Source organism: Arachis hypogaea, chromosome 6, assembly GCF_003086295.3.
Source record: "Arachis hypogaea cultivar Tifrunner chromosome 6, arahy.Tifrunner.gnm2.J5K5, whole genome shotgun sequence".
NCBI classification, from domain to species: domain Eukaryota; kingdom Viridiplantae; phylum Streptophyta; class Magnoliopsida; order Fabales; family Fabaceae; genus Arachis; species Arachis hypogaea.
Window position 1 is genome coordinate 113,383,525 of NC_092041.1, and position 13,719 is coordinate 113,397,243.

The following is a 13,719-nucleotide window of genomic DNA, read 5'->3' on the forward strand; positions in this document are numbered from 1 at the left end:
CTCTTCAGAATTTCCCGGTTGAGAATGGGCACAGTGTGGTTACAGTGGAGACCCACTCACTACCTTCAAATAATCTGAGGTGTGGGTCTCACTCCAAGTAATATTAATATGGATTGTGCAAACATTATAGCTTGGAATGTGAGAGGAGCTAGAAATAAGCTGGCTCGGGTGCATCTGAAACAATTGGTAAAGAATTTTCATCCATACGTTTTTATCATTTTAGAGACTCATTGTGCTTTCCAAAAGGTGGCTGTCTTTTGGAACAGATTAGGTTATACTCCTATTCATATTGAAGAAGCTCAGGGGCATAATGGAGGTATTTGGGTGCTCTCTGCATGGCCCGGAGTATCTTGCAATGTCGTGGCAGCGAGTTCGCAAGTGGTGTGGAGTTTTCGAATGGCGGTTTCTCTTGGGTCTGTGCAGCAATTTATGCAAGTCCCGTTCCTAGCATAAGGGAAGAAGCTTGGAGGGTTTTGACAGATTTTTTCAGAAATTATTCAGGTCCTTTATTAGCTATTGGGGATTTTAATGAGATCCTTCTTTCATCTGAGGTTAAAGGTGGGAACTTTGTCTCTCGAAGGGCAGAGTGGTTTGGAGCTCTCCTAGATGAGTGTGGTTTGATTGATTTGGGAGCTCATGGATCCTTGTACACTTGGTTCAGACATATGCAGGGTAATCGGTTCATCTCGAAGAGGCTGGATAGGGCTGTGGCTACTGATGCTTGGTGTTTTCGTTTTTCGGAAAGCTATGTAGAGAATTTGGCGAGGATGCATTCTGACCACTGTCCCATTATGGTGCGATGTCAAGGTAATGATAGAAGAGTCGGGGTAAAACCTTTTCGTTTTCAAGTAGCTTGGTCTTATCACCCAAGTTTTTCGTCGGTGGTCAGGGGTGCTTGGGACAAGGATAGACCCAATCCTATTCGTTGCCTTTCTCAGGTCAGAGATGATGCTTTGGCCTTTAACCGAGATGTCTTTGGGAATATTTTTAAAAGAAAGAGGGAATTGGAGAGGCGTGTGACCAGTATCCAACAGAGAATGGAGAGAGTTGATGCTTTATCCCTTATACAGGAAGAAAGGGAGTTACAGGCTGAATATAGTAATCTGCTTATGCAAGAGGAGTTATTTTGGTATCAAAAATTCCGAGAGCACTGGGTCAGATTTGGAGATAGGAATACTAAGTTCTTTCATATGCAAACCATTATGCGGAGGAAGCGTAACAAGGTTCAGGGGTTGTTTTTGGAGGATGGAAGATGGAGTACTGATCCGCAAGAACTCGAAGAATGTGCAATTGGATTTTATAGAGATCTTTTTTGTAATGTGGAACAGGTAGAACTTGATGTGATGGGGGATCAGGAATTACCTTCTTTATCTCGTGAAGCTATTGAAAGTCTCATAAGAAATATTTCTAAAGAAGAGGTTAGGAAGGTGGTTATGGGCATGAACTCTTTTAAGGCCCCAGGTGCCGATGGTTTTCAAGCTTTTTTCTTCAAGGAATATTGGGAAGTGGTTGGTACAGAGGTATGGGAACTTGTTAAGAAGGCTTTCGCTGGATTTGATCTGGATAGTGCTCTATTTGACACTTTGGTGGTGCTGATTCCTAAAGTTGATAACCCGTCTCGCATGAAAGAGTTTCGTCCTATCAGCCTCTGTAATGTCATATACAAGATTATAACTAAGGTGGTTGTGGAGAGGTTACGACCTTTTCTACAAGATATCATTGGCCCTCTACAGGGAGGGTTTATTCCTGGAAGGGGTGCCCCAGACAATATCATTGTAGCCCAAGAAGTTCTCCATTTTATGAAGAAAACCAAATCAAAGAAAGGTGTTCTTGCTTTTAAAATTGACCTAGAAAAGGCTTATGACAAGGTGAGCTGGGAGTTTTTGGAGCAATCTCTCCTAATGTTTGGCTTTTCAGGTACTATTGTTTCTCTTATTATGAAATGTGTAAAGTCTTCCTCCCTTTCTCTAATGTGGAATGGTAACCGGTTGGATGGTTTTCAGCCAAAGAGGGGGTTTGAGGCAAGGAGACCCGATGTCACCTTATTTATTTGTTATTTGTATGGAGAGATTGAGTTGCCTCATTGCAAGGCAAGTGGAGGTTGGTAGATGGAAACCAGTGACCGTGTCTAGGGGAGGTTCTGTAATCTCCCATCTCCTTTTTGCAGATGACCTTATCCTTTTTTGCAAAGCGAAGAAATCTCAAGTGCTTCATGTTTTGGACACTATGGCCACCTTTTGTAGAGCATCTGGTATGAAGGTGAATTTTGACAAATCTCGTGCTATCTGTTCTATGAATGTTTCTAGACAACGCAAGGATCTCTTCACTGATATTTCTTCTATCCGATTTGCTAATTCTCTGGGAAAATACCTTGGTGTCCCCCTCAAGCATGGCAGAGTTACTAAAGCTGATTTTAATGATGTGGTTGATAAGCTTACTAATAGGCTAGCATCTTGGAAAGGTCGCTTCCTTAATAAAGCTGGTCGTATTTGCCTTGCTAAATCAGTTTTATCTTCTATACCTATTTATAGGATGCAAGTAAGCCTTTTTCCATCAGGTGTGTGCTCTAACATTGATAAGATTACTAGAAGTTTCATTTGGTGTGGTAGTCATAATCACCGTGGTCTTCATTTAGCATCTTGGAGAGTTTTGACGACTCCGAAAAAGTTTGAAGGTCTTGCTTTGCGGGAGTCGCGGTTGGTCAATTTTTCTTTATTAGGAAAGCTAGTTTGGCAAATTTTGATGAATCAAGAGAAACTATGGGTCAAGATTATGCTTCAGAAATACCTCCAGAATAGAAACTTATTTGCAGCTAAAGCAATGGGTTCTTCATCGTATATATGGAAGTCTATTGTGCACTCAGCTTCCGTATTAAAGGAAGGGTTTGTTTGGGAAGTGGGAACTCTTTCTAAGAATTTCTGGTTTGACTCTTGGTTGCACTCTGGGCCAGTAGGAGCGAGGGTTAAATTTCTTGATATCTGTGAGGTTGCTTTGACCATTGAAGATGGTTACCGTGATGGAGTTTGACATTTGGAGAGGATTTACTCTTTTATTCCTAAGGACTTAAGGGAAGACATTCTTAGTTTAGTACATATTTCGGCTTCTGGTCGTGATTTGGGTTGGAGTTGGGAGCACACTCTTTACTCTGCTAAACAAGGATATTTATGGTTAATTCAGAATAAGTTGAATTGGGATAGGAATATCAATTGGCTTTGGCTTTGGAAGGCACGGGTCCCTGAAAAGTTGAGGCTCCTAGTGTGGCTTTGCCTTCATGATGCTGTACCAACTCAATATCTGCATTTTCGGCGACATCTCTCCTCCTCATCCTTATGTACACGTTGCAATCAACTTCTGGAGACAATTCTTCATTATTTTCTGGATTGTGAAGTGGTGCGATCAGTTTGGGTTTCTCTAGGTTTTTCTGATGTGTGTTTCTTTGGCTCTCACGAGGTGCATGATTGGTTCAAGCATGGCCTCCTCAATGAGGTTGTTCTAAATTTGCAGCTATAATATGGTCAATTTGGCAAAACAGAAATATGGGTAATTTTCAGGGAGTTTTTGGATCTGCTGGGTCAATTGCATACAAGGCTCGCAGGTGCATGGTGGATTTTGAATATACAACTCAGAATCGAGTGTGTTGCATCCAGGGATTAAAACCTCTGTCTTGGTCTCCGCCAGAACCTGGTGCTTGGAAGTTAAATTGTGATGGGAGTGTGAACTTGGGGGATGATTGTGCTGGTTTTGGGTGGGTAATTCGCGATAGCTCTAGTCAATGGGTAATGGGATGCTCAGGAAATTCCTTTGGATCTAGTGTCATCAAGATGGAGTTGTGGAGTATATAGAAAGGTTTGGCTTGGGCTTGGGAGGCGGGTCTTAAGCTTGTTGTCTGTGAGACAGATTGCGCAGCAGCTTTTGAGCTAGTGACTGGTTGGCAAGTTCCACTCTGGCATCTTGAAAAAGAAGTAATACAACTGATCTTTGACTTGAAGTTAAGAAGGGATTGGGATATTCGTTTTGAGCTTATCCCGAGAGAAGTTAATGTCGTGGCAGATCGGTTGGCAAAGATGGGATCTGAAGGTAGCAGAACTGATGAGGTTCACCTTTGGCACCAGCCACCAGAGGTGGTTTGTCCTCTCTTACTGTTAAGAACCTGATTTCTTTTCTTTTTCTTTTCTGCTCTTTTGTTTTTTCTCTTGGTTGTTCACCAAAAAAAAAAAAAAAACTACGTATGGTTATTGGCTTATTGCTAATCTCACAATAACCTCCAATACACGTCTAAAATGCGCCGTCATCATTCTCCAGTCGTCACCTTGCGCTGCTGCACCCCGTTGGCTGTATCGACACCGCCGCAGCCTCCTGCTGACACCATCGAAATCTCACCTGACACCGCTATCCCTCCATAACAAAGGTAAATCCCCCCGCCTAGCCAAGACACTAGACAACAAAACATTGATTTTTGGCCCGTATCCGATTAGTTGTCGAACCATTGAAGGAGGAGCAGCAGAGTTAGTCGTTGCGTTGTTTTTTATACGACGTTTCAGTGAAGCTACTTTAATGGCCAGTTTAAGATGATCAACTTGGCCCAACTTTCGACACGTCATGACCAATGCCAAATGCTCAGGTGCTACTCGTCGTAAGGACCTACTTAACTCTAGACTCAGATTTCATAAGAAAATGTTGTTATAAGCCTTTATCGGTTTAATCATGAATAAATTATTATTCATGGATTAGCGTTTAGTTGCTCGCAAGGTTAGTTTCTTTAAAGTTGTGATGTAAGAAAATACATAGCAACAGAAAATAACATATATAAACATATATACAAATATACACGAGTTAAGTTTAAGGATACGTGCCATCTATCAAAAACCGAGTATCACACTAAGTTATATGTACATATACAAAAGAAGAAGTTAGTCCCAATCCTCACACGGGTTTCCTAAACTGGAACCGAACTACTAAGATGTCCTACCCCTCTAAAAGTACTACAAAAGCGAGAAAAAAGTAATACTAATATCATAAAAAAAGGAGCGGAATATTCACTGCGACTAACTCTGGAGTGATCTCCAAACATCGTCCAAGAAAGTGGTCCCAAGCGTGCTCCATATGAAGACTCCGTCGCGCACCGGATCCTCATAGCTAAGAATAGAACGAAACTCAAAGAGCTCCTCTGCTGGACCCGTCTGGGGAGGGGGAAAAAGAAAGAAAAGAAGGGTGAGAACCTAGAGTTCTCAACAAGGTAAAAGGGGAACCTAGGGTCTTTGTCTCTAAGTTGTCGCGAAGCAGAAAAAAAAAACAAGCACAGAGACTCAAGGCACAAATATACATATAACAAGTAGATAGCATAGACAAACAGGAAAATAGCAGTGAATAATTCACAAGAAATACATATGCGCAAACAAGATGATGTATGCCTGTTCTTAGTGCAGGCCATGAGCTTATGCGTCGGTTGTCTACCCGCAACCCGACGTTACTCGGAGTGAACCCCGAATATGATTCCTTTACTGTGTCAATTAGACACCTTGGCATCACGGTTACCCGTGTCAATTAGGCCTCATTATAATAACATTTCAATGTGTATTACAGTAAGGAACAGTGTTATCAGTTAGGAAGGCACTTTCGCATTAGCAAATTGGCACAAGGCCCATTCAACATACATTATGCTATCAATTAGGCGGACATTCCCGCATTAGCACTTTGGCGCAAAGGCCCATTCAAACAAACAATTCTCATGAATCATTATCCATTCATGGTTTCATTTTCTTTCTTTTCATCATGCCTCCACATCACCTTATAAATACGCATACCTCCGCATCACCATATTATTAAGCATACCTCCGCATCACCGTGTTACTAAGCATACCTTCATATCACCTTTCAACTTGAAACCTTCCTAGGGGAAACTTACATCCTTATTCATTTCCTAGGCTTGTTTAGTCTAAAACCTTCTTGGCGACCAATTTTCTATTTAACAGTTAATGTAACAAACGGACTCGGATTCAGGAAAACTTTATGTCCACATGTTTGTATTGAATTCAAGTTTCTAAAGGTTTAGAAATCATATTTTTCCGGGCAATTTGACACTATATATTGAAGAAAACCTGAGACTACTGTCTTTAGATTTTGGGGCAGCACCTTGCTGTTTTGCTATGTAGTTCTTATGTTGTGAATACTTATGCATGACCTATTTCTCTTGATAAGGTAACTCTAGAGGTCCTAATCTTTAATTTGAGTTAAATTTTACTGAATTTGGATTATAATTGAATTTTATACAAATTTTAGAATTCTGCTACTGCATTTACAAAGATTCAAAAAAGAACATACAGCAACGGTGTTTTTATAAATTCTACAATAATTTCAATTCTAATCCGTTACTTCTAAATTTTGGTAATATTACAATCAACACTCCTAAATTTCAGAATCCACAAGTTTCAGATTCATATCACTTTATTTAATTAATTAATTAGAAATTGGAAGTGGTGTCCTGTTTTCATAAATCAGTTCAGAGTTTCTACCAAACAACCATCTTCCAAGTGACTTATTTAAGTATAAAAAATAAATATGGACATAAAATTTGTACTCACTTAAAATAGACTGATATATATTTAAAATTCTTTTTGGAAGCAACTCAAAATTCCGTTTAAATCAAAAGTTATAGCGTCTGGAAGTTGGTACTGCAGAACCAGAAAACCAGAAAATTCTGCAGCAACCACTAAACTTCAAAAATTCATATCTTCCAAACTACTAGACCAAATTCCCTGAAATTTTTATGGGGTAATCTTGACTTATAGAAATTTTTTAGAAAAATGGGTTGGTTTGAAAATCATGTCCATATTATTCCCAGTTTTTGTTTTAAGTTGCTGTCCAAACATTTTAGAAATTTCTGCAGCAAGCCTTCTCAATTTCACTAACCAAATTTAGTCCTCTAGGTTTCCAACTTATACCAATCTACCATTCCTCTTATTCATTACCATATCTACTTAAATTATATCATAACCCTACCCCGAAACCTCAGTTTCATGTATCTATCAGAAATCACCATGGTTTATATCATACAAGCACACTTTAAAGCATTAGAATTCTGCACTTCTTCTAATAATAATAAACCAACCAATCAACAGAATTTCAGCAACAACAGTCTTATCAACTCATCACCTTCAATTAGAAATTGCATCTATCAATTACCCATAATTCTAACTCTTATCTCTTTTAAGGTTGAAAATTCTATTTTTACTTCTTTCCGGAATCAGAACCCTAACCGTACGGAATTGGAGCTTTGGCCTCTCTTCCAAGAACGAATGGCCGACCTCAACTTGAACAAGGGAAGAGTTCTTGCTTATGGTCACTACTGTTCTAGCAAGAATTGGAATTAGAATGGTAGAGGTGGAATAAAAGGGAAGAACAAAATTTGAATCTGAAGAAGAGGAAGAAGGAGAGTTGCTAGTTCTCACCCAGCAAAGAAGCTTCGAAGATTCCGAGTGATGAGAGGTGGGGCGCTTTCCTTCTTGCTGCGGATGGCTTCTTCCTTCCTTTTCAGTTTCATTTTGCTTTCCTTCTCTCTGTTCTTCTCCTTTGTTTGTGCATGTTTTGGTTCAAAGAAAATGAGAAGTACTAAATTCATTAAGTGGAAGAAAAAGAAGTGGGTGAGGCAGTGCATAAGGCTTCGTGGCTTCTCCCCACCTAAACACAGCATCAATGCATGCTTGAAGAGGTGTAACCATGGTTCCAAAAGGTGCTTGAGAGGAGAAGTGATATGGATTAAATTTGAGTAGGTAAATTTTGGTTTGGTTGAACCAGGAGAAGGAAAAGAAAACTGTGCTTTTGAAAAAGAGGAAGGAAAAACCGAGTTAATGGTTGGTAACACTTTTACGCTAATTTCTCAACTAATTCATTATCTACGCTTTATTTTTTTCATATATCTAATCTTATGCGCGCCAGCGAACGCTGTAAAGAATCAGAAATCACAGGCCTCATGGAGTAGGGTGATTACACGCAGGGACGGATCTAAAAATTTTAATATGGAGAGGTCGAATTTTAGATAAATTTTTAATTTTTTATTATATTTTTTCATTTTATAAAATTAATTTAGACATAACATATAATTATTGAATTAATTTATATATATATATATATATATTAAAAAATTATAAATTCTTTTTTACAATTTTATTTTTAGCCTAAGAGTTGTATAAAAGAAATATAACAATATTAATTATAAAATTATAAAATATCAATAATTTATAATATGTTTAGTTAAAAAATTATAATTTGACAATACCCTTATAGAATATCTTTATAAAAAAAATTTTAATAATATAAATTTAAAAAAGATATAAGTATTTTTTATAAAAAAAACATCTAAAATACATAGTGTGATTACTAAAATATAACTACGTAAGTCATTATTAATACTTTATATAATAATATAAATGTTAAATATGTTGATATTAAAAAATAAATAATTTTTTTTAAAAATAGATATAAAGATGGTTATATAAAAACTAATTTAAAAAGTATAAAGACTCGAGAGTATGATATTAAATTGGTTAAATAAAAAATATTAATAAGTAAAATAATTGAGATCTATTATATAATGAAAATAATACATATAAAATTAATAAATGACATAATATTTTTTATTTTTAAACGCATATATCATATATAAATATAGTTTTTTAAAATTTTGGGAGCTAAGGCCACTACTCGCCCCCCTCTAGATCCGTCCCTGGGTATGCGGATGGTTATTTTAATACTTATGTCGATGATTATTTTGATTGAATTGGATTTAGTTATATATAATTAAAATATGTTAGATGTTCAATTCATTAATTAGGTATGCGGATGATTCTTTTTATCCTCAAGTGGATGGTTATTTTCACTAGGGATGAGCGACGCCAGTAGCGACGTGTGGCAAGCCAAACAGCGACGGTGAAGTGGGATGATTATTGATGAATGTGGGGTGGCAGCCGGTTGAGAAAGAAGAGGGTATTAGAGTGAAAGGTTTTGGTAAATTAGGATTTGGGATGGTTATATTTTTGGAATAATTAAGTGGAATTTTTTATTTAGGTAATTTATAGAGTATTTTTTATTTTTTATATGTATTGAGCTAAATCTACCGTCCATTATACACATCGTAAAGATTCTTCATTGTCTCCCTAGCGGAGTTCTTTAAGTTATCATACAGAGTAAACTATTATTTTTATCCACGAGAGTTGAAAACGTTGATACATCTACCTATAGAAGTAGGAAATTATTATTTGTACTCACAAAACATGAATTTCGCACAACAAAAATTATCCAAACACTAAAAAATTACCTAAAAATTTCAAATTACCCTTATCATCATCTGTATCATCATCACATTATTCTCTCTCTCTGAAACATACGTGTTGTTACAACAGAAACACCAACAACCGTAACAGAACACATCAAATAGAGAAGAATTAGAAACCAACTGAGCCAATGCAACCACATCATCACAAAAGAAATAGATCCAACACAACAAATTTAATTCGCAAGGTGAAAGTCCACCATTTCGTCTTTGCTCCTTTCTACATTCTCCAACAACAACAGCACCAGCAACAATGATGAAGGAGTAATAGAAAATGAGAGAAGAGATGAAGAGTTTGACGAGTACCATTACAAAACTAGGCGTTGAAGTCATCGGCGATGGTCCTCAGCAAACTCCCCACCTTCTGGTTTTCTGGCGACAACAACCACCAGTAGATGAAATTCTCCTCCAATCTTCTTGCAAAGCCACGGAGTCTAATCCTCATCGGAGACCGCGTCCTCGCGCTCTACAACGTCGGCTCGTCGTGGTTGATGAAAGTTGTGCGACGGTGCTGATGGTTGGTGAATTAAAGTCGCTGTGGCTAATGAAGATCACGTGACAGTGCTTTAGGGAGTCCAGCAAGTTCAAAGCTTTTGGAGGTAGAGATAGAATTTGCTTCTTGGCGAAGTACACCAAGAGTGGGAGGGCGTTGGAGGTCTTGGAAGGTGGAGGAAAAGATGTAATGGTGGTGATTGTGGATCTCTTGATCGCTACGGTAGCGTTAAGGGAGGCCGACGACAAAAGTCCATTATAAAGTGGGCTGGGAATGAAAAAAAAAAAAAAAAAAAATGCGAAGAGAGAGGGGAGTGATTGTATTAGTGGTGAAGATATGGATAATTTAAAATTTTTAAGTAATATTTTAGTATTTGGATAATTTTATTGTATAAAACGCATATTTTATAGATACAAATATTTTCCCTCTTCTATGAGTAGATGTATTAACCTTTTCAATTTTCGACAAAAATAATAATTTACTCTATCGTATATACCTGTTGTAGTACTTTATTCTTAATCTTATATATGTAGTTATGCAAGTGTGAATTTACTTCATTATCACATTGTCATAGTAAACTACTCATTCCATTATAATTTCGTAAAAATAAGAACGACAGTCAAACACAACATTAGAATCTAAAGAAAAAAGGTAATGTTATTTTAAAATTGATCACGTCACTATGATTTGATAAAATTTTGATATAATTATACTTTATATTATATATATATATATATATATATATATATATATATATATATATATATATATATATATGGCATTATCAATTAGAAACAGCAAAGTTTATCCTTTTCAAATAAATATGCAAAAAATCAATTTAATTTGTCGACTAGTCAACTTATTTGTTCATTTAAATAAATGTTGAGAGTTTATATTTTATCTTATACATGACAAATTCTTAGTGAAACACTTATAAATTAGTGTTTAACCTATCGAATTAAAAAATATTATGAAAATAAAAAAATAAATATACAAAGAGATAAATTATTCAGAAATTATTTTTAATATGGAAATAGAGATGGTATTTTGGTTGAATATTGATATTTGAAGTGTATTACAGTACTGTGGAACTCATTCAACACGCCCCCCACGTGTTGCACCACGCCCCCCACGTGTTGCACAATACACTGCCATGTGTCCAACACGCCCTCCACGTGTTGGTCAGGATGCTGCCACGTGTTCAACACGCCCCCACGTGTTGCACCACGTCTCCCACGTGCACCACGTCTCCCACGTGTTGATTTTTCACCTACAAAATTCACTCATATGTAATTATACCAAATAATCTCATTCCCCAAAAAAATACCAATATTTTTTCCATATAAAAAAAAAATCAGCCTAAATTATTAGACCGTAAATTCAACATGCTGAATGTAATTTGATTGACTATCAATCTATCATACAAATAGGTGATGGAAGAAACTTTCTGTATTGTAACTAATGTGATAGAGATTAATGAGTGAAAAAAAAAAAAACACTTATGTTTTATTGGAATGAATGAGCGTAAAATGATTTTCTTCTTGAGTAGAAGATATCATTTTAGCTCAACAATGAGGCATTGAATGAGGGGCAAGATTGTATTAAAGTTGTGCATGGACTTTCTCATAGTGAGAAGCGAGGTGACAACTGAGATAAAAAGAGACCACAATTTGCACAGAAGGGGAATCACCTCCATTTAAAGCGGAGTCATAAAATCGAGACAAATTAATTCACTAAAACAAGCAAAAGTCCAACATTATTAAAAGCCCTAAAGTCCAAACATTATTAAAAGCCCTGTGTATGTTGTGCCCAAATTGGATCTTGTGATATTTATTTTTGTCTTTATTTTAGATTTTCACTACTCTTGCTAGGAGTTAGGATAGATATTCTTTAGGCGGTCTTTGATTTTTACTCAAAAATAAGACATTAAAAACATTAACACAAAAGTTAATATTTTTATATTCTGTTTAATAATAAACTAAATAAAAATAGAATAAATAATAAAAAAATTTAATTTACTTCTATTTTTTTACACAAAATTTAGAATAAAAAATAAAATAATAAAAAATATTATTATAAAAATTTAATAATGATAATAAAAAAAATAAATTGTGACTTCGTCTAATAATTTTGTGTCTTTTTTAACAGAAAAAATATAAAATACACTAATTCAATATCTTAAGATATAATATCTTTATCCATGTTTTATTTTCAAATACAATTTTGTTTTTCTATATTTATATCTCATACCTGTTTTTATAAACAAATACAACTATTATTGGTAAAAATTTTAATTTTTAATAAATGTATTATAAATATGATACCAAAAAATGTTGGGCATTAGTGACTTTTTAATTTAGATAAAATATCATTCTTTTTTAATTTGTGTAAAGACCAGAAGATTTACGTTTTTCTGTATTATTAGCTAATTTTGCAGGCATATTACAAAATTAAAGAAAAAAACACATATATATTTTGCAAATTGCACTAACAAAATAAGTAAAAAATAAAATTGTAATCTCATTTCGCTAGTACTACTACTGAAAAAAATAAACAAATCAGTTATACACAGTTTCTTCTCTGCCGCTATTTATTTTGCATTTCTTGTTTTGGCTTTTTTTTTTCTTTAATATGTCATTTTTTTAAAAAAATTATTATCCAATTTTCACTCTTTTTAAATTATTTACTCAATATTATGGTGGCCACAACGTATTTTCTTAAATGACTAAGAATCAATTTGCATTGATTTTTGAAAATCATTATATTTTTTTAATGATTACATTTTCAGTAGGGAACTCATTTCAGTCCGTATTTATGGCTCACCTATCATAAAAAGTGATTCCACATCAGATTTTGCGTTATAACTAATAAATAGGAACTCAATGAATCTCTCTCTTCTCCATTAGAAGGAACTAACTTTAATCTCTATTGTGGTCCCACCTAATTAATTAATTAAGTAATTAAAATTAATATAATTATTATTTTTTTATAATAATATTATTTAAATTTATAAATTCAAAATAATTCAATATTATAAAATATTAAAATAAATAACTTAAATTTGATTAGTATTTTAAATTTTATAAACAAAAATAAATAATCCAACTAAAAATTATTTTATAATATATAAAAATTAAATTTATTTTTTATGTAAAATAAATTTAATTAATTATGATTTAATATAACAATATAAATAATATTTGATATTGATTTAACATAATTATTTATATTAATTATAATTTAATATAACTAATTATTAAATAATTAATTAAATAGATATATAAGTATTTAATATATATTTAATATATTTTTTATTTTTTTTATTAACTTACCACATGACATGATTTTATTGGTTGTTGCAAGTCCCTGTTTAGAGGAACTCTCAACCTTGATCCCCGTGAAGAGCCTTCATTCTCTTTTCACTCCAATGACAATTGAGTCCCCATATGTCAGAAGAGGAACTCTATTTCTTAGTATTGGAGTTGCTCTTAAGGCTCAGTTTGGACCTATAATGTACGGACACAGACACGGCACACGACACGGGATACGCCGACATATGAATTTCAAATTCTTATAGGACACGGGACACACATATATATAATTTGAAGTATTTAAAAATGGTAATAATATTTTGATATTTTATTGATATTAAAATATAAATTAAATTTTTAATTATTTTAATATCTTATTTTAATTATATAAAGTATTTAAAATATTATTTTATTTTAATAAATAATAATATATACTATTTCTTAATTTATTTCAACAATATACATGTTAAGAATAAAGTTAGACACGCTAACACGTAATGGTAATTAGATGTGTCCGAGCGTGTCCGACGAAGAATTTTTTATCTTTTATTAAGACACGGTTGAATACTGTAGACACGCTGTGTCAG

At 34.4% G+C, this 13,719-nt stretch overlaps 1 protein-coding gene and 1 long non-coding RNA gene across 2 annotated transcripts; one reads left to right on the forward strand and one right to left on the reverse strand.

Annotated features, from left to right (window-relative positions):
- Positions 1–3,536: 3,536 nt before the first annotated feature.
- Positions 3,537–4,154, forward strand: LOC112757845 (uncharacterized). The gene is made up of 2 exons (XM_025806396.1): positions 3,537–3,776; positions 3,843–4,154. The coding sequence occupies exons 1-2, from the start codon at positions 3,537–3,539 to the stop codon at positions 4,152–4,154; spliced, it is 552 nt and encodes a 183-aa protein (XP_025662181.1).
- Positions 4,155–7,073: 2,919 nt separating this feature from the next.
- LOC140173388 (uncharacterized) lies at positions 7,074–7,718 on the reverse strand. The gene is made up of 2 exons (XR_011862015.1): positions 7,449–7,718; positions 7,074–7,345 (listed from the first exon to the last, which is right to left on the reverse strand). It is a non-coding gene; the product is annotated as an uncharacterized lncRNA (long non-coding RNA).
- Between the last annotated feature and the right edge of the window lie 6,001 nt (positions 7,719–13,719).